We start from the raw sequence: 25,250 nt of genomic DNA, 5'->3' as shown, positions 1-25,250 counted from the left end.
TCACATGGGCGGTGAAGGTCGCGACGGCGTCTGTCCAGAGGGCACGTTGTAATTGGGACGAACTTCTTATCGAAAACGCCGCCAGCAACAGCTCATGGTAGTCGAGCCGATACGGCGGATCCTGTCTTCGGGGGTGAAACTCGTCGGAGCGTCGCGTGAAAGAAGCCAGTGTGAGAGTGTGACGTCATTGGCTGCTATCATCGTCTAAGCATTGTTTTCTTTGTGTCCTTAGGTGCAAGATAAAAGTCGAGTAAGGCCTGTTGTCGTAGTTTTGTCAGACGCAATCACCTGATTGATTGACATGTGGGGTTTAACGTCCCAAAACCACCACATGATTATGAGAGACGCTGTAGTGGAGGGCTCCGGAGATTCCGACAGCCTGGGGTTCTTTAACGTGCACCCAAATCTGAGCACACGGCCCTACAGCGTTTTTGCTTCCACCGAAAATGCAGCCGTGCAGCCGGGATTAGATCCCGCTAACTGGGGGTCAGCAGACGAGTACCTTAGCCACTAGACCACCGCGGCGGGGGAAACGCAATCACTTTGATGTGCTGTAGCTGAGTTTGTGACCATTCATTCATTCATTCATTCATTCATTCATTCATTCATTCATTTATTCGAAGGCCTGAAGTGCCTCGTAAGAAGCCGAATGTGACCTACCGGCGACGTCGACAATACGTGTGAGGCGAGAAATCGAAACGCATCACCATATTAAGACGAAGTCAACGCGTGAAGGCTTTCGCCTCGCAATCGTCTTAGTAATCGATCCGAATGAGTTATATTCTGGATTTCAACATACAAAGGACATAGTCGAAAAAACAGCAAAAAACGAAACAATAGCGTTATTGGGACTACTGCCTTGTTGAATATTGCCTACGACAAGATGGGCCCATCCTTTCTTGCAAATGATTTTAGTGTAAGTCATTTTTTCCGCATACTCATATCGATAAGCCAAGGTCACAGAGCCACCGCATCATGCCTGCCAAGAATAATGCTCTTCTATAAATAAGGACAGGCCGCGGCTTAGTGACCAAGCCGCGTAGCGCTGTTCATGGCTGTTGGGGTCATGACATCATTAGTGGCCCGCACCTCCGGAGCAAAACAATGCGATGCCTCTCTACATACGCATACGACACGGGCTATAACACTACGTCCTGCGCATCCACCACATCGATCGTTCAGCTCCCGAAAAAAAAAAAATGGCCAGCAGCTACGTGTGCCCATTCGTGACCCGAGTCCACCGGTAAAGAACGTGCGCTGTGGTTCCTTGACTCTTCTTCCTCGCAAGGCAGCCGGTCGCGGATGGATCCGTTATAATACTCGTCTACCGTGCGCTCACGCCTGAAAAGGCACGCTGCGCAGGACGCGTGTGACCCGGCCTTGGCTTGTTTCGACTTGCCTCGGCTTTGCGCCTCCCCCCCCCCCCCCCCCCCATTTCATACGTTTCTCGCACGAGTCCCTGGTTTGTCTCTCGCCTCCGATCACGACTTCCGCGAAGCCATTTCTGAGAGAACCAAAGATAAAGATTAAACAACGTAAAAACTTCGAAACCGTCGTGGACTAGGTGCATGCGGAAGCGTCATGCGTTGGGCCGAGACGAATCGATTATGCCAGCGCCTCGCGACAGGCCTGCTGCTTCTGTTAGGGTCTTCTTTTTGCCGCATTCTCTCTCCGCAGGGGTAACGCTTGTCGGCTTAGTTTTTAGTCTTTTGTCTGGTGACGTAACTGTCTCTCGCGGCCACGGGCCCGTTACGCCTGTCTTGTACTATATGGTTCTCGCGCCGGAATTGCGCCGATTAAGTTGAGTGCTGTGTATACTGTTTCGTATATGATTCGGCATGTAAGAATTCATGCGAAAGGCATGTCGGCTTTCTATTGCGTTGTTTTACGCTTCATCCATTACTTTTAAGAGTCCTTGTGAGGTCAAGGCTTCGGGACCCTTTTGCGGAACCTGACCTGACAAAGAACATGAGCAGGTTTCAGTTAAAAAAAAAAAAAACCTGAACTGCGCAATGTCTTTTTTAATCGATTTACTTGTTCATGAAAGTCGACACAGTTCGGCTTTGACGTGAACGCTGAAAGTTTAGGACACATGTTCGTAAATCTGAGCGATGCTATATACTGTTCAAGCGCACGCATGATAAATAGAAATCAGTGTGAATTTCACTGTATTTTGCAAAGACAGGTGTAGGTGCAGGTTCGTTAAATACATTTGCGGAGGCGTATACATTGGGCTTGTGCAAATTTTCCACCTGGTCGTGAAGTAGTTAGCCATCTAGATAACTTGCTGCTGCGTTACGTGGTCCCAATCAAATCACACAAATGAAAAAGTGCACTCCGACCAACGGATCTCAAACCTACTCTCTCGATTTCGGGGCTGTCCAGAGGGCCCACGATGTGGTGGTTTAACTCGGCCTACCCTAAAATTACTATTTATGGCTTCTTTAAAAATCGTAAGTTTGTGCCTGTGCGTGTCATGCCTTCGTTTGTTCGCGTTTTTCGTCTGCTATGAGCTTCAGTATGTCATGTATGCAGCGAGTCCTAAGGAAGCCATATATACAGTGGTTCTACATCTGTGGTTTGCTGCCGTCGATGCGTCAGGGAACCCTTGTAAACAATAGTAGAAGTGATGGCGGACCCCATGGTGTGACGAACCAGAAGTGGAGGAGGGGCGCTGCTCGAGGCGCGCTCGCTACCGTATTGAAAAGGAAGACAGAACAAGTGAAGGAAATGCAGCGCCATTGCGGGTGCATGTAGCAGGCGTTGTTCTTAATTGATACGTTGGAGCAGCTGAGGCGGTCTTCTCCAGAACGTTGATGCAGTTCCTGGAGAAGGACCTGGAACTAGAAACCGGTCGAAACTTGCCCCCGAAAACTCTTATTTCGCGAACGATAGCATCGCGGTGCCCCTAAAACCATGGTCGTAACCAGGGTGTTAATGTATAGAGAGGCTACCTTTGCCGATTGATGTCGATGTGAAGGGGTGGAAATATTTTGGCATCACCCAAAAAGTTAACGCGTTAAGACATTACGGGGGGGGGGGTGTCAGAACCCCCCGAACTCCCCTCTAGTTACGGTCCTGCCTAAGATGGCCCCTCGGAACGCCATTTCAAAACCACTGCAATTAAGCCTACCTGTTCCCATGCGGTGCAGGTCCGACATGCTGCCTCAGGTCGGCCTGGCTATATCAGGGCTCCTTTCGGTGTAGTTGAGCGTATCCGCATACCATGGACTAAACATGCTCCGTCTTCTTACTTCTCGTCCAGGGATCGGTGACCACGTGAGCGTGGAGCTGCACAGCCCGTCGTCTCCCGACCAGCTGGCGGTGGGCGGTGAGATGTCCCTGCGCTGTCGAGCCGAAGGCGTCCCCGAGCCGCAGCTCGAGTGGTTCCACAACGGGGTGCGCCTGTTCCGCAGCGAGAGGGTGACCTTCCGCGGACGACGCTTCCACCTGGCCGCCCTGACGCCTTCCGACAACGGCGTCTACACGTGCGCCGCTTCCTCCGAGGCCGGCATGGTGCGCAGTCGCCGAGGCTTCGCCCTCACGCTGGCTGGTACGCGCCTTTCATGCTGCCAACATCATTAGAGTGTCGCTGCAGTGGCTCCTCTAAACGATCGTATAAGCGGTCAGGTTAAATCGCTCAACACTATTTCATCGAGTGAGCTATGGGTGAGTGACCGTGTCCACCTCCCGAGCCTCAATTGCTTTCGCGCTTCTCCCTATTTCATCACGAATGAAAGTAAAAAAAAACTAAGAAGGAGTGTCACGTGACGATCTTACAGCCTAGTCACAAAAAAATAATAAGGGAGAGACCATGGTCATATTACAGCCTCGCTACTATTGGTTGGCTCGCTTTCGTTTCTTCTGATGTGGACGCTGCGGCGACCTAGTGCTATGCAGAGTTATGAGGCAGCGTATACGTACGATCGCGAAGGCCATTTTCCATGTTTCATCTCAGCGCCACCAGGGCGTGCCACAAGCCCTGTCCCTTGCACTTTCTCGCGTTCTAGCATAAAGTGACCGTAATTTAAAAAAAAAAAAAGCCGTTTCAGGCACCCTAACAATATTTCTCGGTGAAAAAAAATCAAACTAAATTTTGCCTCCGCAACACCCCGTGCAGGAGAGAACGTGCCCCGGATCAGCACGCTGCCTAGTGACGTCACTGTTAAGCGTGGTGACGTGGCGCGGCTTGATTGCGTCTACGAGCGGGCCGCGATCACGGAGTGGTACGCGCTGGACGGCGACGTTCCTCTCGGCAACACCACCAAGTGAGTACACGCACACTGAATAATCTCACGGTCGTCGGCATGACGTTGGCGTTATTGTATGCTTAACTGTACTACACACACACACATATATATATATATATATATATATATATATATATATATATATATATATATATATATATATATATATATATATATATATATATATATATATATATATATATATATATATAGAGGCAGGCATGGTGGTTGAGTGGCCGTAGCGTTGCGTATAGTCAAGTAGATCCTCCGTGAGCGGTCACAACGTGGTTTATTTCGACGTTTCGGCCTAGATTCTGGCCTTCATCAGGATGAATCCTGATCAAGGCCAGAATCTAGGCCGAGGATCGGAGTATCTACTTGAACACGCATATATATATATATATATATATATATATATATATATATATATATATATATATATATATATATATATATATATATATATATATTGAATTAACTTGCAAACGAAGGCCGTGCCATGGCCGAAACGTTAGTAAATACGATCCTTTTCTTATGTGCTATCTGCAAGTTAATTCAATATAGAAAATACCCGGACCTGTCGTGCCTTCCCTTCAAGTTCCATATATATATATATATATATATATATATATATATATATATATATATATATATATATATATATATATATATATATATGTATATATATATATAAATGGGTGGTGAGGTATGAAGCTACGTTTGAAGTTGTTCGCCTCGGTGGCTGTCAGCCACAGTAGAAGGTAAACATGAACAGGTTGCAGGCTGCCGGGGCTTTATGCCAGTGTTACGTGAACGCCATAAGCTGCCTCAATGAAAGGTTACTTCGTTCGTCCGTTTTCATAATTACTCGTACCGACGCGAATAGGGTCATTGTGAAACGTCACGATAGGATTTTCAATCACCCCAGATTAGTTTCGACCTCTCGGGGTTCATTAACTTGGGTGGAAATCGAAGTAGCCGTAGGTGCCGTGTCACCGCGGTTGGTTGTCAGCAGGTGTAGAGGCACTTGCAACAATAACAAAGAAAAAGAAATCTAACTACGTTGCTGAGGAAAAAAGGGAGTACCTTTGGCTGGAACGAAATGAAAGGGGATTTACGGCACGTCAGATGTTATCTACAGGAGGAGCGCTCGTGAAGGAAAGGAAAAAGAATAAGCCGAGGTGGGGAAGGGAATAGAAAACCTATATTATAAATGCATTTCTATCGTTTACTTTCTATCCTTTTTCTTCTTCTTTACGTAAGCTTTTCGGGACCGTATATGACGCAAACTCCGCCACTCGGCCAGTCCCCTTAAACGATGACGAATCGGAAATCCGTTCCCTCCAGCCCGGGACACGTACGTCACAGGGTGACACCGCGTAGAACTTATAAGGGAGATTTATGGCGGTATATAGCCCCCCCGTCCCCCCCGTTTTATATGTCTATACATACAAGACACCGGTTATAGCGGATATTCTTTTTAATTCTTTTCGTGTTCAGACTGTCAGTTCGTTTCTCACGAAACGAGCCGACAGTCTTGCTATATGTGGAGCTGCGTGACGGGTCCTCTTAGTATAGTGGATGCTGTTTGCGAGGACCCCATTGGGAGACATTTGGTGGCGGGCGGTGGCGTTATCCGGGGCTGCGTATGCGTAACAAGGGAAACGACGTCGAATGTCCAAGTTATCTTGTGAACTCTGCAGACAGGAAAGCACAAAAGTGACTCCGGACGTATCCGAGCTCAATAAAAAAAAAAGAAACAAAAAAGAACGGTAATTCGCAGTTGCCTTTGTCGGATATTCATTATACTGTACTGCATGTATCAGATGCTTCGGACATTGGAGCAGAGAGAGGTACGAAAAAGCACGTGATTTAGGGTGGTTTGGGAGGGACATCCTATACGAGATCGGGGGCTATACTTATCGTAATGTGATTTACGTATAAACCCGTGACAAACTGAAGCATTAGTGCTGGTCTTCAGCACAACTCACGAGTGATTGTGAAAAAAAAAAAAAAAAAACGCCCGGGCTGCGCGGAAGGCGCAGCACAGTCACAGTTAAAGCTAGAAGAGCGGCCTTTCAGAGCCTTTTCAAAACACTCATTAGGTAACTGCTGCAAGCACACTTGCTTGATGCCCACTACGGCATTAATAAAAAAAAAAACTTCAGGGTAGTAGGCCGACATTCGCTATATATGCTATTTTTCGTCATTGTTCTCAGAAGCTCGCGATATCCGCTAAACTATTGCGAGGAATATTGTGACTATAGCTCATGCAGTGGCTGTCGACGATGAGAAATTATGTCTGAAGTGGGTATGCGCCACAGTTAATTGCTGAACGAGAACAAGCCTTTGTAATGGGTTGGAGCATCGGACGACCCACTCGTTACGCTATTCGCATTGTGTCGACGACGGCTTGGTATTTCGCTGTTTTAAAACGCCTTATAAGTCGTAATTAACGCGATTGCTTTCTCGACGTCAAGCCTGCCTATAAGGCAAGTTTGCCAAGGAGTCCCAGGCACCGGCGTGGCTCAGTGGTAGAATACTGAGCTGGCATCTAGCGGACCCGGGTTCGAGCCCCACTGTGTCATTGGTACTAGGTTTTTTTGCCGATTTCGTGCGACGCTGTAACGAAAACCGGTGGTGGCGGCGGACAACTACGGCGCTGCACGAGACCTGAATTGTGATCTCGTATAACAGCTTTCGCTGTAAAATCGTGCAAGTGAGGCGCGTGGGTAGGCGGGGTCGTGGCGTGCGCATGCCTGTGAGTGTGTTTGTGCGTGCGCGTATAGTAGCGTGTGTGGAAGTATGTGTACATGCACGCACGCGCGCGTGCGCGTCTGTGTGTGCGTGAGTGATGATGATGATGAACCTTCAGCTTTGCTGGCACTCGCCCACAAAAGGGGATCGGCTAAGAACAGGGTGGCAGGATCATCAAGTGTGCTAATTCAGGCATTCAGGTAGTCTCGTAGCGTGAGTGATTTGTGCATGTGTTTGTACATGTTCGCGCGCATGTGCTAGTGTGTGCATGCATAATACGCTTGTCTGTGTGCGCGTACGAGCATGCGCGGTGCGCTTGCGTTACGTGTGTTTCTGTGCGTGCGCAAACGCGCATCATTGCGCGCGTGTGTGTTCGTATTCCGTTACATACATGCATAGCTATCCGTACACGTGTGATGCCCGCATGTGTGCGCGAATGCGTGCGTGCTTGTGCGTGCGTCTGTTTACTTACGTGAGCTATAGGGCGTGTGCGTTTGTGTCATCGAGTACGTTTACGAGTATATATGTTTCCGCGCTATTGTGTTAGGCCTGCGCGATTGCGCCATTTTATCGGTCTGTTTGTACGTGTGTATCTGTACTTATGTGTATACATGTGCGCACTTCGTGCGCAATTGACTGCGTACGCGCATTTCGTGTGGCGGGACTCGTGCGAGCGTGAGTGGTTCAGCGCAAGCGGGCCCGAATGCATGTGTGTTTCGGTGTGTATGCGTGTATGTGCGTGTGTGATTGCATAATCGCGTTTGTATATGCGCGTGCACGTATGCATGTGTCCTATATTGCGTTACGTAAAACGAACGCATTTTTATTAACACGCGCGCAAATGTGTTCGGGTGTGCGTGTGCGCTGTTCTGTATTCATCGAGGTAGGCGGGAGCACAAGAAATGACGGGGCTGCAGACAAAGTGCGGGTGTTGAAATATAAGGTTCCACCATGATATGTTGCCGCTGAGCGTTCTCGAAAGTTGTGCACGATATCATTGGTGTCGTACGACGAGTGTGGACAAAGTGTTGATTGTCTTGCAGGACCATGATACTGGGCAACTCCTCGCTGCTGGTGCAGAACGTCCAGAGCTCGGACGAGGGGCTCTACCGCTGCGTCGGCGTGGGCCAGGATAAGAACGCCGCGCAGCAGTCCTTCGTGGCGAGGATAAGCCTCGCATGTGAGCGTACTCGTTCTCTCTCTCTCTTTCTCTCGAGATAATCCCTAATTTGCCTACTCGTGTAACGTACAATTCGTAATGCGGTTTGAATCTGTTTCCTGAGATACTTGCTCTCAAAGGGCGTGCAATATTCGTGAAAGTGTCACTGCCAGTGAAGAGGGCAAGTAAACTTGCAGCTGGTGATTGGGGGGGGGGGGGGGGGGTGCTGTGACACCTCCACCCTCCCTCGAAGGGGAACCCTGCTCGCGCTTATGGGAGTGGCACATATCCCTAGTGGGATTAGATGCACGATAGTCCCTGGACATGAATGGCTTGACCTAGAACTGCTTCGCTGTTAATGAACGCGTGAGCGCATTTCATAAAAAAAAATTGTTTACGTTGTCGCTCGACCGTCTTATACACGTCGACTGACTCCACAGTTGGAGTCAGCACCTGCCCTGTCGACCAGTTCTCAGTCTTGTCCTCGTGAAAAGGTATCCCTGAAATGCACGAGCTAGTGATATACTTCCAACTTGCCCCGCAGTGTATTTCGGGAAGTAAAATAAAACAAAAGGTTTGTTTTGTAAAGAAGGCTTCACAGCAGTGTTTTGTCTATATGCAGAGAAGCCAGCTTTGCGGGAATCGTTTTTACAAAAATTTTGGTGAATCGTTGCCGAGAGTGCGGATTTTACGCAAGAAAATGTGGTATATGCTACAAACTTTGCTTAAAACGCAAGCCTAATGTCGTGACCATGCCACAAGGTCCCTGATTTTTTGCTTGTCCCGGCGCAACTAGCTCTTCTAGTTTGTTTTGATTATAAGTCGATGCCCTCAAACTCGGATTCCAGATCTATTTAAAATGGGCTGACTGACAATCGTGTAAATACTTGTACGTATGCGCATAGATACACACACGGGCATAAAGAAGTTCCGTCTAACGTCTTGCACTTGGATCAACTCATCATAGATCTCGAAGACTTCAAGCACGGGTCGATCGAGCCCCCGTTGCCGGAGGACCGCACCGTGGTGGCCGCAAAGGGGGGCCAGCTGGAGCTGCTCTGCGTGGTGCCCGATGGCCAGCCGCGGCCCAGGGCCTGGTGGGAGGACCCGTCGGGCCACACCATCGGTGACACGGGCCGCGTCAAGGTGTCTGGTATGCGGCTGCTCATCGACTCGGCCAAGAAGGGTGACGCCGGCAACTACACCTGCGTTGCGCAGAACATGGCTAACACACGACGCACCAGCGTCACAGTCTTCGTAGCTGGTGAGTAGTAGCAGTAGTTGTTGTAGTTCTCGTTCGATAGAGTTGTAGTGTGGTTGTAGTGGTGGTAGTAGTAATACAGTTTGAGAAAATTTTTAAGGTAAGTTGAATGCTTGGGCTGTTTAGATTAATATGGTATGTTGCGAATGTTATATTCATAATTTTTGTGTCATTAGTTCAATATTAGAAGTTGGAAGGGACAGTTCAAGGCTTCATTTTCAAATGTTGCATAAAGACCCCGCCACGTAAATGTAATTGGAACATCCTGTACAAAAGAAGGGTAAACTTAAGGGCTCGTTTTTTTTTTGTGCTATACACAATATTTGTTAGAACTTACAGACACTTATACCAAGGAAAGTACAGGGTATGTTATTTGAAGTAATTGTAATGCAATTCTGAAAAACGAAAAGTGGATGAAAACAACTTGCCATGGGCAGGGACCAAAGCTGCAGCCTTCAAATAACGCATCCAATGCTCTGCTAGCCGAGCTACCATGGTGGTTATTCACTTGTTCGCTTTATGGGGTATGTATGTGCATTTAAATGCAGCCATGTATTTCAAAGTTTTTTTTAAATATTATTTCTCGCCTTCACAATTCAGCCACTTAACTCTTACAAAGCAGGTACAAAGCCAGGCAAGTTAGAATGAATCATCCTGAAAGGCATTGGATTACAGAGGGAGACTACAAAAGAAACTCTAAAAAAAAAGAAATGTTTGTATTTGTTTGAAAGGATGGGATGAGTGCTGCTTAACAAAAGCACATTAACCAAAATATTCAAAAAAGAAACATTCTAAGAAAAAAACATCAAGTCAACTGCACAGCACACTCATTCCCCGCAATGTGCGCCCTGCGAACAACGTTGATCGACGTAGGGCCAGGGATAGAGCTCTGCTCGAGGAAGTCCGTAGTAGGCCCAGTGATGCAAGCTTCGTGGATGCTGCATTATGTCTCCTACAAGAGTCATTCACTGTTTTCATCATCGACTGGAATTCAAGGCTCACTGGCTAAACCACAGTATGCACATTGAAGCCCTTGATAGCTGATCAGGTTGCAATCGCGCTGGCAGTGCTAGATAGTCGCAGAGTCAATATACAATGACTCTAAGCCGGCTATCAAGGCCTACAAAACCAGAATGGTTGCACTCATACCCTCTGCATTCTCCAAAGCGTCAAGAGTGTCACGCCCCATTTTCTCTCTTGGTTTCCCACTCACCTGGGGTCGTTTGATCGAGGGCTCTTCCTCTAACCCAAACGAGGGCAGACAAGGCCACGCGAGGACTCGCTGACCGCACCACCTCAGCAGTCCATCTGCCTCGCAGGGAACCTTTACTCACGTTCAACGGAATAACAAAACGCTTCCATTTGTAAAGACGGGTATTCCGCCTCCCACGCCCTGCCTTTTGCAGGGTGCAGGCAGTTACCCTTAGACAATTGCAAGCCAGTGCGTATCCTAACCCTGCGGTTCTTCATGTCATGTACCCTGAACGGTATGCCAGTGCGGACTGCTTTGCCTTTGAACTATTAACAACATTCAACCATCTGTTTTGGGAATGTGAAGCTGTCAGTTCCGTCTTCAGCGAGAACAGGTGGCCCGTGCTCTCGCACAGCCGTGAACTCAATGATCAAACCCCGGCCGTTTACAGTGCCCGTGAATGGACTGCCAAGCTTGGCTTAGTGGTTTCTACGTGGGATTAGCCGGGGGACGCGGGGTCTCCCCTTCATCTTCTCTGGACCAGAATAAAGTTTTAATCATCATTATCTAGTAGCCGCATGTGCAGGATTCTCTAGGTCACATAGAAAAAATTATTAACCATGTGCATTTTGTTTTCCACGCAAATTTGCAAATGTGCAATGCAATATTATTTATTTTGAACCAACAAAGGATTGTGTTGACCCTAGCGCCCCAACCCTCTCGCAAGTTCAAGGTGTGCAGTGGACACTGCATCATGTCCCTGCATCGTAACTGCAACAAAATAATGCTTGTTCAACTTAGGTACACAGCCAGCATAGACAACCACAAATATTTGCATAAGTTGAACTGTCTCATTTTTATTTCATTCCTGTAATCACTCGTCAAAGATTAACTGTACATAGTAATTAAAAGATGATTGCTGTATAGCTCGGCTAGGTCCAGGTATGCAAGCCAAAGCTTGCTTACTTGGTTATGCTTGTTTATCCTCGTAGCCAAGCTAGTTTGCTAACCAAACTATATGACATGTTGAACATTTCGTACTGCGTGCATTTACTACCATCACTTGGACAGTTTCCCGTCACTGCAGTATACGCGAGAAACGCCAGATGCCTATACCACCAGTAAATACTCGTACTCGTGTGCTCCTCTGCTAGCAGATGTGCATACTCCTTGCGTTTTCATCTTGGACGCTGCCGAAGAGCATTCAGAGAGGTACACTGACGAGCCAACAAATGCGTTCGCTGTTGGCTCATACACTACTGCAGTGCGGCAACTAAATTTTGTGCGCCTTGTCACAGGGCACCCTAACATTGCTTCAAGGCCAGGCGGAGATACACTGCAAAATTCATTCGACTAGGCCAGTAAACCTTTCACTTTAAAATCACCGATTTCTCGCTAACCTGGGTCCCTTACCAACATTTTCTTGCAGTTGCGCCGTCATTGTCTTCCCACCCACTTGACCTGACGGTGGATGAAGGCGAGGAAACCATTCTCACGTGTTCTTACTCGGGCTCCCCACCTCCGGTCACCCGGGTCTCGTGGCAGCACGACGACAGGCCACTGCGACCCGCCGGCAACGGCGGCTCGGGAAGTACCGACCCCATCACGGCGGCCGTGAACGGCAACGGCGGGCCAGGTCATTTGACTACTTACCCCAATGGGACGCTGCAAATCCGCAACGTAGGCCTGAGCGACGCAGGCGACTATTTCTGCAGCGTCAACACCACTGGTTTCCCCATACAGACGGCAAAGGTTGCTACTTTGCAAGTCAGGGGTGAGTGATCTGTTTGATTCATCTTTGATCCGTGTGGCATTTCTTGAGCCACTTCCTTCCCACTTGCATGAAACAGCAGAGCAGGCATTGCACATATCCAGTTACAGTGTCACTTACGTTGCTTTGCCAGTCTATTAACATGTCATAGGCTGAACGCATTTAGGTATGCTAACTTTGGAAGTGTGGTAATCTCTTGAATGAAGCATTTTATTTCAATGGAATAAGTGCTGCAAGGTTCCTGGAATGCTACTTCAGCAGTTCACGTCTACCTTAAACATAGTTTCTGCTTTCATCTTGTGTACCTTTAAAATGCACTGTAATTCTCTGGTTTCATTCTTTTCCTTTGGCTTCCCTCCACAGAGCGGCTAAAGTTTGTGCCGGCTCCTGTAAGCCGCAACCTGGAGCTGGGTTCTAATGCCAAGGTGTACTGCCGTGCGCGGGGCAGCCCGTCGCCCATCGTCCGATGGATCAAGGAGCAAGAGGGCAGCCGGCAGCCGCTGTCGCTCGAGTGGCCGCCACACATCCGCGATGAGAACGGCACACTGCGATTCCAAGGGGTGCGTGCCCAGGACGCCGGCCGCTACACCTGCGTCGCCACCAGCACCCAGGGACTCATCAATGCCACCGTGCGCCTCGACGTCATCAGTGAGTGACAAAATGGTTGCACAATAGATGTTGGTAGTACAGTTGACCCTGTCACCCCCCCTTAAAACAAAACAAGAAAAGCCGTACACACTTGCCTCCTGCACCACAAAGTGTTAGTGCAGTTGCATCCCTTCATAGGAGACACGCACCAGAGATAATTCCTTTTCTCTAGTATGCAGAGTCTTATATAAGCAGGGTAACATGTCGTCATTTTGTGATCAGACCCTGTTTCGATTCAGGCACACTGTTCTCTCATATACCCATTTTTCTCTTACTTCACTGTCTCTTAGGAAGGAGTTCATCTGATAGGACGTCTGTCTCGAGCTCTGATAATCACTATGACTCATCTCAGTTATCTCACACACTCGTGCCCATCGAAGCTGCGTTCTTGACTGCTGCAGCTGCGTGAGATTGTTTTGTGCGGCAGGGGGCATCAGTTGTCTTTGCAGTGCTGCAATTCATGCATATTTTTGTATGGAATATTCTTGATAGAATAAATTCTATTTCCATCTGGATTATTGAACCAGCTGCAAAGATGTCCAGCTCAATCATTCGGCTATATATTGCTATAGTTCATTTTGAAGTTGATGAATATCTAGCTTCAATATGGCCGAATGTTTTCTGGGAACTGATGTAGTTCCTAGAGGATACTCATTCAGCATAAGATAATTATATTGGCATGCTTGCTTCCTCACAGCATATCCACGGAATGAGATGGACTCAGCTGTTCTCATCTTGTCCCGTCCTAAGCCCTGTTTTATGCTTCATCTACTGTGCACCAACCAACCCAATAAAGCACACTTCTCCAGCTTGACTCATGGCTAAGCGTGCTTTCATAACATTCCTGGCATAACTGTGGATGTGTAACATAATCTCATTGTGATGTGAGGTCTAAGAAAGTCTGCTAGTTTCATTATGTCATTTGTTTTATCGCGAGCTTAACAGGAGTATATCCTTCATGATCTTTTCGTATGGTACGTAAGCACTGCTAAGTGCATCTGCTTGCTCTGACCACTTCGTCTCTTTCTTCGTCTCTTGTTTTTCATGCAGTGATGCCCCGTTTCACGGTTCAGCCGTCCACGACGCGAGCGGTCGAGGGTTATAGCGTCATGTTACACTGCAAGGCGACGGGCGACCCATCACCCACGATCCAGTGGGATCGCAACAACGTGCTCAACAACTTCGACCCACAGCGCTACCGCGTCCTCGACAATGGCTCCCTCTACATCTCCGAAGTACATCGCGACGACGACGGCAAGTACGGCTGCACAGCCGGCAACAGTGGGGGCCTGCGGCGCGTCGAGGCCAGCCTCGTTGTCCTAGGTAGGCTTTGTTTTGCAGGAGATTTGGGGCTCAATATTACATTTGGAAGTTGTGTACACAGAGTTAGTACAAACTCTAGAGGAAGTGCTCCTCATACGGCCCATGCTTGAGAATCTGACGGCAAGGCTGCCACTGCACTACGCTGCGTGCATTACCAGCCCCTGCGACGCTTGCCAGACTTGACAGTAGTATTCAGTTTCCATCACAGTTAATGACCTCACATCACAGTTAGTGACCTCAAATTAGGAAGTTTTTGAATAGCTTATGCATACCTACTAACTCTCCCGATCTGACCGGGAGACTCCCGAATTTCGACCTAGTCTCCCAATTGTACAAATGTCATCTCGAATATCTCGAAAACTGGCCGCCCTAGCAGGGGCTTTTCTTTGAATCACGCGCGTATGTTGGCCCTTCTTGCTGTGAACATTGCAGTACTGCAGAAGAGCACTCACCGCTACACTAGTTCACTGTAACCATACCGTGCGTGCCACGAAGGTCAGTGATCGAGGGACGCACTCGTTGCCGTATACAAAAGCGGGCCATGGAAGAGGCACCACAACTTTGTGCCTGGTCGTCTTGGCCCCTCATTTTGAACACTCAGTCCACGCCGCCTGCCTAGGTGTTAGTTGTGTTTGTTACATGATTGAAGGGAGTTGCGTGTTTACTCAAGTTCAGTTGGAAGATCGATGGCGGTGTCAAAAGAAAAGCAAAAGTACTCACAAGTGTTTCAGGACTCGTACACGGCTGAGTTTCGGTGCTTCGCGACTTCGCGGAAAGGTGACAAGTACGGATTTTGTGCAGCACGTGCCTGTGATGTAAGCGTGTGGCACTACAGGAAGGCCGATGACGTCGCCTCACAGAAGCATCAGAACTGCATTCGTGTTTCGTAAGAGCAGGTCAACATCGGAAGTTTCTTCCAAAGGAGCTGCCAGGGCACCGTCATCAATGCAGAATGCCTATTCACGGGATTTTTGTGGAACACGACTTGCTACTGAGTGTTAATGATCACGCCAGACCATTGTTTTGGTGAATGTTCTCTCTCTCTGAAGTGCCACGTTTTCGCAATCGCAGTGGACAGAAGCAACGACAGCGTTCTCGCAAATGTCTCAATCTCGGTAATTTCTTACATGCGGCCCCCCACTTCATCTCTGTGCTGGTCTCTCGATTTTTCATGCTGCTAGGTTTGCATGTACGCATAAGCGAAGCTTTACGTTGGTGTTGGACGTGCATTGTACGTTCACCTCTTGCAAGTTCTCATTGAGTGACAAATGCTAACACTGCGCCCCTGATGGCCGCTAACTCAGCATACGCTAGTAGAAAATTCTCTATTAAGTACAGTTGTAAAAAGCAAGCTTTTCTATGTTCTTACAGTTGTAGAAATTTAAGAAAACGCAGACAACGCACAGACACTCACAACTCGGTCACAAGGTGCACAAATCGGCCACGGCCTTGAACACAATTTGGTGTGGTGGCGTCATCTAGCAAAAGTGTCGGTACCTCACTGTGCCACGAGCCCTGCATACAGTAAACAGCCACAATAGCCTTGAACCTTTCATAAAGGTATTCTAAATAAACATTGAAAACCGTTTGCTTATTTAAGATGTGTAAGAGTACTTGTGTTTGATTGCTATTATTGAGACCTGAGGTTTTGATCAACGATCCCACTTCTGCCACCAGTTATTGATGCCGTAGGTTTTGATCAGGGATCCCACCCACTGCTATCTGTTGCGGAGGTATTGGGACTTTGCTGTTATCGGCACCGAGAGACTCGGGAGGAAGACGCCTAGCATGAAGAGACTGATGAGGAAAACTGTACAGAGGTTTATTCTACATTATTTACCAGCGAGCATTTCTCGCCACTAGGTGAACATCTATACGAAAATGTTGTCCTACATTGTGACGATCTCGTCGAAGGCTCTCTCAGGAGCACCCTGCTGCTTTTTGTCCTTTCGCATTCCCTAGACGCTAGGCCTAGGTAAAAGGGGAAAAACATTTTCACCCAATCAGATCATCACTGCTGAGGGTCATTTTGCTGGCACCGCCCCCAACATACACTGAAACACACAACCCAAAACCAATAGTGTTCCGGCCACGCTGTCGCATCCGGGGAATCATGCAGCCAGCAAAGGGGATGTGAGGAGTCAGCCGTGTCGCTGCTTGGGCTGACCGCCCACACTGTCGAACGGTGGTCGCAGGCCAGGCAACTCCAATGACATGTGCTTGGTCATCTGGCGTTGATTTGAGCGTCGGTGACCTCTCAGCCAAAGACGCACACCGTGGTGGTTCGAGGTCTAAACTCAGCGTCTGGGCCTCAATGTACGAAGGCGCCGCGTGTCGCATTTTCGTGCTGGCACAAGCGACAGCAGGGCTGTGTGGAGTAATTACAACCACGCACCTCCCAAATCAAGAAAAACAGCCGGGAGTCTTCGCGTTCCTCCTTATCAACGACTGCCTTTCTTCCGTCTCAGTGCCCGCCGCAAAGGAAGGCTCGCCGATCGCAACAATAATAAACACATCACTCCATTGTGTGGTGCTAATTTTAGCCACTCTAAAGAACAATAGCCAAGGAATCCACAACAATGGTAGGGTATGAGTGGTGTTCGTGTGGTCTGTCCACTTTCAGCCCAGCTTCTTCTCTAGGATTTGTACTAACTCGGTGCTTGTATATTTGCCTGTATATTGTGGAATTAATTAGAACTAGGCTTAGTAATTAAGTAATTTTTTTTGTGATGCTGCAAAAAAAAAAAAGCAGCAGCCAAGAAAGGTATAGCGTAAACATGGTGGTAAAACTATAAAAACTTTGACAAAATAACCAGACTCATGCACAGATGTCTACCTCAGAATGGATCAACAACTTTGTTTGTCCCTGGTGAAGGTGAAGGGGGCAATGGGAGAGAGGGTAGAGGAGAGCAACTACTTGAAGTAAGCCTCCTCCATTCTTCTAGCCCTCTCCAGGATGGCCTCCTTAATGTTGAGCCTCGAGCGGCAGAAGGCAGTCTCCCATGGCTCCTCACTAGCAATGAAGCGTTTCATAAAGGAAGGAAAGAGGGTGCTTAGGGCAGCCTCACATGATGAGGTTTAAGCCTTCTGTGGAAGAAGCACACAATTTACAAGAGGAAGGAGGGTAACTGGAGGGATGAATGCAGTGGAGGATGTAAGGGGCAGAAAAAGTGCTACTCTGCCACTGTCACCATGGAATTTCCCACTTGCCTGGGGACCTGCACTTGAGTGGTGAAGAGTTTGAATGCTCAAATTGGTAGCATGTGCAATTGTGAAGTGAAATAAGCCTATCCTGCACTGTAAATGGTGCCTCCACCATAACAAGTTTGAAATATTATTCATCACTTTAAGGCTTCAAGGGCAACTTCGACAATTTTTTTTCTGTTGACAAATCTTAATAGAATTTTTAGTATATGTATTTTCGGCTCTCTAATGATCTGTGCCGGACATCAAGATTGCAAGTCATTTGATTTTCCTAAAAACCATGCCTTACAATCTGGGTCACCCAGTCTTTATTGTGATGTAAGATGCCATCGCAATGGTGTTCTACATCATGATGTATCTAAGCAGGTGATAAAAAACCAGCGCTGAGCATCCTGGGCTTAAATGGTCACTTTACATGAGATATGGACGCCATCTGGCAGTAATGGTGAAAAACAGAAGCAGCGGCAGAGCCACTGGTAGGCGGCAGCACTGTATCGTCTTAGTGAAGCGTAGGAAACACCCGTTTTTTTTTTTTTTTTTTTTTTGTGCATAGTGTCACATTGTCGATGCAGAAACACTAGGCTCTTCAAAATTATGTATTTATTCATTTTCCAGTGAATTAACACACAACTTAATACTTTGTGATAATGTTGCGCCTCAGATATGTGTAATATTTGTGTTTTGATTGGCGATATTTACAAGTATATAACTGCAGCCACCAGATCAAGATAGGTGGGCATCGAGCAAGTGTTTAAGCTTTCGCTGGGTGGCTGATCGGGTGACAGACAGACAAACAGAAAAACAGACAAGTCAAAATTTCTCCGTTCGAGTGTTCCAAGAAAATATGATTTAAAAGGCTCTGTGAAGTGCCTTAAAACAACTTCTTCACAGAATTCTGGTGATTTTCTCACACTTGTGCCAGAACGGGACCCTTCTTGAGCACTTCGGTGTCCTGGTGGCAGTCCACATCAGCACAGCCAGTACAGCAACAGCATCCTGTAAAGAGGGGTGGTGCACTGAACTCCTCAGTCTACATGCTACTAAAAATCATGTGAAATAAACCTTCTTGTTATCAGCTTTAACTCTTGACACATGCTTCTTCCTGATGCTTTAAGGATTCGTGTTGTGAGTGTGAACTCAAACTTTAACTCCCTCTGAGCAACTGCAGCCGAAGCAAATCTCGGAAGGCTATGCTTCTGTAGGTTAAATGCGCCATAGAGTTTCTCACAAGATTTACTAGAGAAAACTCTGACCCAGGAACCTTTCAGCTACCGTGGGAATAATGGGTAGAACATGGATTTGCTTAGGCTTCCTGCTTGCGACGTCGAAAGCACGTGCGGCTTTGCTTATTTGTCATGCTTTGGCTTTGTTTTGGATAAAAGAACAGCTCCTTGTAAATATTGTGGTCCAATTTCAATTTATGAGCTTGAAGAGGTTAAGCTGGTGAAATGGGACTGGTTAACTTTTACTAAACTTTGTCTTGCAGTGAAACAGCTGCAGACTGCATAGAGCCAAAAAAATGATATGTAGGCAAATCCACCTGCCATTTCCACGCTGTCTAAATCGTCATGCATAGAAGCTCCCATAGACACTAGCGCCAGAGTTGCCTCTAGTGTATTATTAAGAAACTCAATGGCATGCACTAGGGCTTTGGCCAGGCTATTAGGCTTGTCCTTAATTGGCTTGTGCATCATCGGCTCTTGCATCATTGGCTTGTGCTTCATTTGCTCTTGCGTCATCAGCTTCTGCTTCATCAGCTTTCGCATGCTTGTCTTGCATTTTGTTTGAACAGACTCCGAAGGCTATTCTTCGGGCAGCCTGCCAGGCGTGGGTGATCCTGGCGAAAACACGATGGCCAAGACGGTGACCATCACACTGGGTGCGGCGGCCATCTACATGATGCTGGTCATGGGACTCATGATCTGGTGCCGATTCCGAAGGGCACGCAGGAAGGCCATGCTACTGCTGCAGGTCTCCTCCGAAGGTGAGTGAGCTTTCAAACAAAACTCATTTGTTGCGTGCCTGCAAACGCACCGCGTCCGAGACCCACGTGTACTGTGCCAGTGCACCCCAACTTGGATTTCGGAGGGAAGCAGAAAGTAACTTCGTTTGAAACACCAAATGTGGTGTACTTCCTGGTCTCCTTCTCTTTGGATGTGGGCATGTTACTACACTCGTTAGTAAGGCCACGAACGATAAAAGACGTGCATGTGTTAGCAGATACCAAAGTGCGATCGTGCACATATCTGAACAACCAAATTTATCAGTGCTCATATTTTTACATAATCTGGGTGGTGATGTTGATATTAAGCTGACTAAGTGTTAGGGTGAAGTAATACCACATTTTCTCATGTATAACCAGCACCTTCTATAGCAATTCGTGAAAAAGTTTTGGAAAATGGACACCCCGTAACATTATGAAATAAGCTTTCTTGCATAGCTATGAGTACTGCCATGAAGCACCTTTGCGATCCAATTTCCTAAAATTTTTGTACAGGTTATACACTAGGGAATGTGGCAGTTTCGTTTCAAGAAATTGTCACTTTCAGTTGTGGCTTTTCTGCAAGCTTCTTTCGAGGATATTTAAAAGCTTGATGAGTGACCTGCTACATGGCTGAAGTGAGCGCCTCGTGCGAACTAGGCTCATTTACGTTTAAGAATATTCTGGTAAGATATTGAAGCTTTTGTTTCAATAATGGCTGTAGTCTCAAGCTCACATGTGGCACAAATGTAAGTTTGTGCCACATTGTTTTCTGTGCCAATATTGTTTTCTCTGTTCACAAGGGCGCACATTTGCTTCTTTGCAGTGGCCAAGCCCGACGATGACATCGCTCCAACGGAAATGCGGGACAAGACGGGCCCCGTGATAGCAGGGGCGCGCGACTCGCTCATTGCGCCCCACGGCGCCAACGGTGGTATCGTCGTGGGCGATGGAAATGCGGCTGCTGCCGACGCGCTGTCGCACAGCTCGGGCTCCCACTCGCAGAACTCGAGGCGCAGTCGAAACTCGTACGACAAGCTGCACTTCCCGCGCCAGGACCTGCACACCATGATGCTGCTAGGTGAGTCGACGCTTTCGTTTCCTGCGCTTTTGGGAATCCAGCGTGGACTGTCTGGACGTAAAAGCTTTCAAAGTTGAGAGAGGCAAGAATGTGCAAACGGTAGGGGAAGCGTGTGAGTTTCAGATTGTTGGTACATATTCAAAGTGTAGAATAGTGCAATACAACGAAAACGAGAAAGACCAAACAGGACTAGCGCAGTAGTTTAGCACTGTGTTCAGCTCTAGTTCTGTTTGGTCTTTCTCGTCTTCCCTGCATCGTGCTGCTTAGCGCTACAGTATGGGAGAGGAAAGAAAATTAGGGTAGTTTTGTGCGCAATATACATAATCCTAGAAGAGTTTAACCAGTGTGTTGCTTTCAATGGCATTATGCAGGGGACTTTGTTCTGCATGCTGTGTTAATGCAAAAATAAAGTCAGCCGATCACAAAGGCAGTGCTACCTGAAATGTGTGTGAAGTTATCGTGATATATAACGTACAATATATGTTCGTGTAAGGATTATTTTTCTAAAGAATTATACAGACCAGAATAGCCTTCTGCTATTTATGTAATTCAAACATCTACAGAGCAAGCATAGATATGACAAATTGTCAGTTATAACAAAGTAAATTAAGAAGAGCTTTGTCATAGATACAGTGTTACAAATATACATTTTTAATAAATTTCCGGAGATAAAAAAGTATTTTCATGGCCTAGTGATTTTGTTATAATGAGGTTCGAGTGTAGTACAATCTGGGTTGAGAACCTGTTGATATGAGATTAGCAAAGCGAGAAAGGATGAATGGTGGCAGGGTGTCACTTAGAGTTGCATGACTGACGGAGTGGCAGTGGCTGCCATGGAGAGACTGCCGGCTGTGACTGCTTTGGCGTGGTCGTCTCCTACAGTGTGTAGCAGGCACGCTATGGTCAGGGCAGTGCAATCTAAATCCACTGCACACCTTAGTACAGACACGTGTCTGTAAAATCAGCGTCAGTACTTAATAACCATTCAACGACAATGTACAATAAATTTCAACACAATAGCCATTTAGATTAGAACGGGGACACTGAATTTTTTATACACCTGCCACAATGGTCTAGCGGTTATCGTGCTCGACTGCTGACCCGAGAATGGCGGGGTGGAATCTCGGCTGAGCTGGCCCCAATATCGATGACGGCGAAAATGCTTGAGGCCCATTTAGATTTAGGTTCACGTTAAACAATATCAAGCGGTCGAAATTTCGGAACCCATCTAAGGGGCACTGACACAAAATTTCGCGGCTGAGACAGCCTGTGGGGTCAATTCCCAGGAACATTCGTATATCATCTGCAAAATATCAGCAGCGAATAAAGCTGGGAAGATATTTTAAAAGGATTTATAAGTTTGCGTGAGCCCTCGACTTCATCGTGTCATTGACACCCTCGAAGGGGACCCTTAGGTGACCCCCTAATTGCCTAATGTCACCAGGCTGCAGTCAAAAAAACAAGTTATGATGCTGTCATAGCTGCCATTTTTTTTTTTTTTTTGCCACGTTTGTTTCCGCAGTGTATGTTTCTCGGCGGCTGGTTGCGTGTGCATGGTCGTGGCTCACGCTTTGAAAGTTTTGTGCTTGGCGACACTGCAGTCCAGTTTCCTATTCAAAAGTAAGTCTTGATGCGGACCGAGCAGAAGCGTGTCACAGTTCTGTGTGCAGACATGGTCAAGAGCTGCACACACTAGGTGGCGACAGTTGCGCCCAGTTCTAGGAGCTCTCTCAAACTGAAACTGAAATTGGTCGGTAATCATGGGCCTGTAATCAATTATCACCGCGTGCTGCAGCAAACACTGTGTCGGGTCATGCCTAACAGGCTTCCAGCAACGCATCTCATCAGAAAAACGCGAGGCCAATGTTTTTGTGCCAGCACCCCTTTAAATACGGTGTTTCTCATCATCATGTCCTGGTTTGGGACGTTAAACCGCAATAAATATTACAATTGAATTTTTTATGAACATACGCTTAAAGTATTTGCCAATATCTTTCTTTGTTGTATATATCCCTGTAACGGAAGACTTGATGCTGTTTCATGGTCTCTCAGTTTTTTCCTAAGCACCATTGTTGTAATTGCTCAATATGCTTGCAGGACGTGGCGAGTTTGGCGACGTCTTCCTCGCTAAGGCGAGGAACATCACGGAGGGTGAGGCTGAAACGGTGGTGATGGTGAAAGCACTGCACTCCCGTGACGAGTGGGCGCATGCTGACTTCAAGCGTGAGATGGACATGTTTCACAAGCTGAGCCACGAGGGAATTGCGCGTTTGCTGGGCGTTTCGCGAGACGTCGAACCCTTCCTGGTCATCATGGAGTACACCGACTGGGTGAGTGCGTGATGTGGTCTCGCCGTTTCTTTCATTAAAAGCGTTATGGTAGTATAACGTCTATGTTTAGTAATCAGAAAAACAGTGTGAATGAACTGGTCAAGCTTATATGGCTGCTCAGTTGAAATTTAGAAAAAAAAAAAGAAGTGAGTTTAGTACGTCATCCAATAAGTCTAGCAGGTAACAGATGATCACCAACAGAAAATTGACTGGAAATTGTGAAAAAAAAACTGCCTTTTCGTAGTGGCCAGGAAAATGGCAGGTGATAATCAGATTGGATATAACACTGCAGATGATTGCATGATCACCTGTCACACTGTATTACAGGGTATTAGGCTTTGTGGTGTTTGCGTCAAGAAACTTGCTTTTGTGCATTCCTCTCGCAACTTGCACAAGCTATGAAGTGGCTGATGTCAGCAAGAAGTGTGGGGTCATTGGATCTGTATCATATTAAGCTGTTGTCACATCGCTCATTCTTGCACAGTCTGTACTCACTGTAATGAATTCAGATGATGAATGGCACAAGATTTTTCTATCATAATTTAGCTAATCGAATTTACGCAGATGGATTGATAGACTTAGTACTATATATAACTGTGTTTGGAATTGGAATGTTGCTGCCATGGCGGGGAATGGAGTGCACGAGCTTTGTAATACTAGTAACAATACTTTATAATCACTAAGCTACTGAAGTAGTCACATATCATTCCAGAACACTAAATTTCGGAGGGAGTTGTATGTGTTATCAATAACAGTGTGGTCCTGTGTATATATTGAAACACATGTTTTCCACCGAACGTAATGCAACAGTAGCTGGCGCCACATCACCGTGGCAGTCGCCACGCATCTCGCACTTCACATTATTGGGGAATTTTTCATACACCAGGGTGACCTCAAGCAGTTCTTGCTGGCCACTCAGAAGGACAGCCAACGGAAGGGGCCCAAGCCGCCTCCCCTGAACCAGGCTCAGGCCATCGGCGTCTGCCACCAGGTTGCCCTCGCAATGGAGCACTTGGCCAACCACCGCTTCACGCACCGAGACTTGGCGGCACGCAACTGCCTCATCACCTCGCGTCTCGACATCAAGGTCAGCTGTCCGGCGCTGTGCCGTGACTCGTATGCCGCCGAGTATGCCATGCACCAGAACCGGTCGGTGCCCATCCGCTGGACGCCCAGCGAGGCGCTGTTAGAAGATGAGTGGTCCACGAAAAGTGACGTCTACTCGTTTGCCGTACTCGCCTGGGAGGTCTTCACTCAAGGCCTGCTGCCTCATGCGGACAAGGATGACACCACGGTGCTCAGGCTGCTCAAAAGTTCCGAGCTTCGCTGGACGGCGCCCGCGAGTGCCCCAATGCCGTTCGCCGACCTCCTGGACCGCTGCTGGCAGCGGTCACCGCGTGACAGGCCGTCCTTCTCCGAAGTGGCTGTCAGGATTGGCGAGATCTTCGTGGACAGCAACGTCTGAAGGCTACGTGCTGTGTCGATTAGTGTTCAATATTCAGGGTCATTTGAAGCAGTGGGCCTAATCAGGAAATGGGGGAGTAGGGATAGATGGCACCTATTTAGAGGGTCACGGTAAGGATCATAGGGAGCATCTTTATGTTTCAGCCACCTCCGTTGAACTCCTGTCAGAATCCACCTTCTTCACTTTCTTGTACTGCCCTTTGCCATTTCGGTAGCAGCTGGGACAATTGCTATTGCCAGAAGGAAGGTCTCCTCAAGATCAAGAAGCGTTTTGAGACTTTACCGCTAGGCGAAAGGGCGCATGCATCTATGGCATCGTAAAAAATGGTGGGTTAGCGTCGTTTTCGCAAACGTCACCACCTGCTAAAGGTCGCACGTGTCCTCCCGTCTTGCCTCACGTCCATGTTCATAGTCATTCACATTCTGCAGTGCACCATTTGGGCCACATAGTCGTGGATTGCAGTGTGGATGGGTGCGCCATTATGTACACCTCTGGAGCTACAAGTACTGCATTGCTATTTAATTCAGCCCAAGTTTCGTGGCCGCACTTTTATATGAAAAAGTGGGCAATTGCCTAGTTTGCCAGTTTTTTTTGTGTGTGAGGCATAGGCAAGCTGTGCGATGCACTTTTGCATTACAAATGTGGGAACCACTTCATTATATAAGTGATCTATCAACAGCTACCTAATGTTTCGTTTCGATTGTACCAAGAAATAGAGATTGGTTCATTTTAAAAAGGGTCTCTTGAACGTACACAAAGGGCTTCAGAAGTTGTAATCAGATCACAATAGTTATCATGTTTTGTTTCAATTGTACCAAAAAAATAGAG

At 47.3% G+C, this 25,250-nt stretch overlaps 1 protein-coding gene across 1 annotated transcript in view; it reads left to right on the top strand.

The window, feature by feature from the left end:
• Positions 1-24,557, top strand: part of LOC119167189 (inactive tyrosine-protein kinase 7) — a 189,322-nt gene extending 164,765 nt beyond the window's left edge. Inside the window, exons 3-13 of the mRNA XM_037418626.2 lie at positions 3,266-3,553; positions 4,121-4,268; positions 8,051-8,187; positions 9,134-9,430; positions 12,049-12,393; positions 12,754-13,038; positions 14,089-14,361; positions 19,358-19,549; positions 20,373-20,627; positions 22,725-22,957; positions 23,844-24,557. Of these exons, the coding sequence (XP_037274523.2) occupies positions 3,266-3,553; positions 4,121-4,268; positions 8,051-8,187; positions 9,134-9,430; positions 12,049-12,393; positions 12,754-13,038; positions 14,089-14,361; positions 19,358-19,549; positions 20,373-20,627; positions 22,725-22,957; positions 23,844-24,422 (3,032 nt within the window). The 3' untranslated portion in view covers positions 24,423-24,557. The remainder of the gene's footprint in view (positions 1-3,265; positions 3,554-4,120; positions 4,269-8,050; positions 8,188-9,133; positions 9,431-12,048; positions 12,394-12,753; positions 13,039-14,088; positions 14,362-19,357; positions 19,550-20,372; positions 20,628-22,724; positions 22,958-23,843) is intronic.
• The last annotated feature ends 693 nt before the right edge of the window (positions 24,558-25,250 follow it).

The sequence above is a fragment of the Rhipicephalus microplus genome, chromosome 6, assembly GCF_043290135.1.
Source record: "Rhipicephalus microplus isolate Deutch F79 chromosome 6, USDA_Rmic, whole genome shotgun sequence".
Lineage (NCBI taxonomy): Eukaryota > Metazoa > Arthropoda > Arachnida > Ixodida > Ixodidae > Rhipicephalus > Rhipicephalus microplus.
The sequence above is the reverse complement of the archived record's forward strand: the minus strand, read 5'-3'. Positions and strand labels throughout refer to the sequence as shown.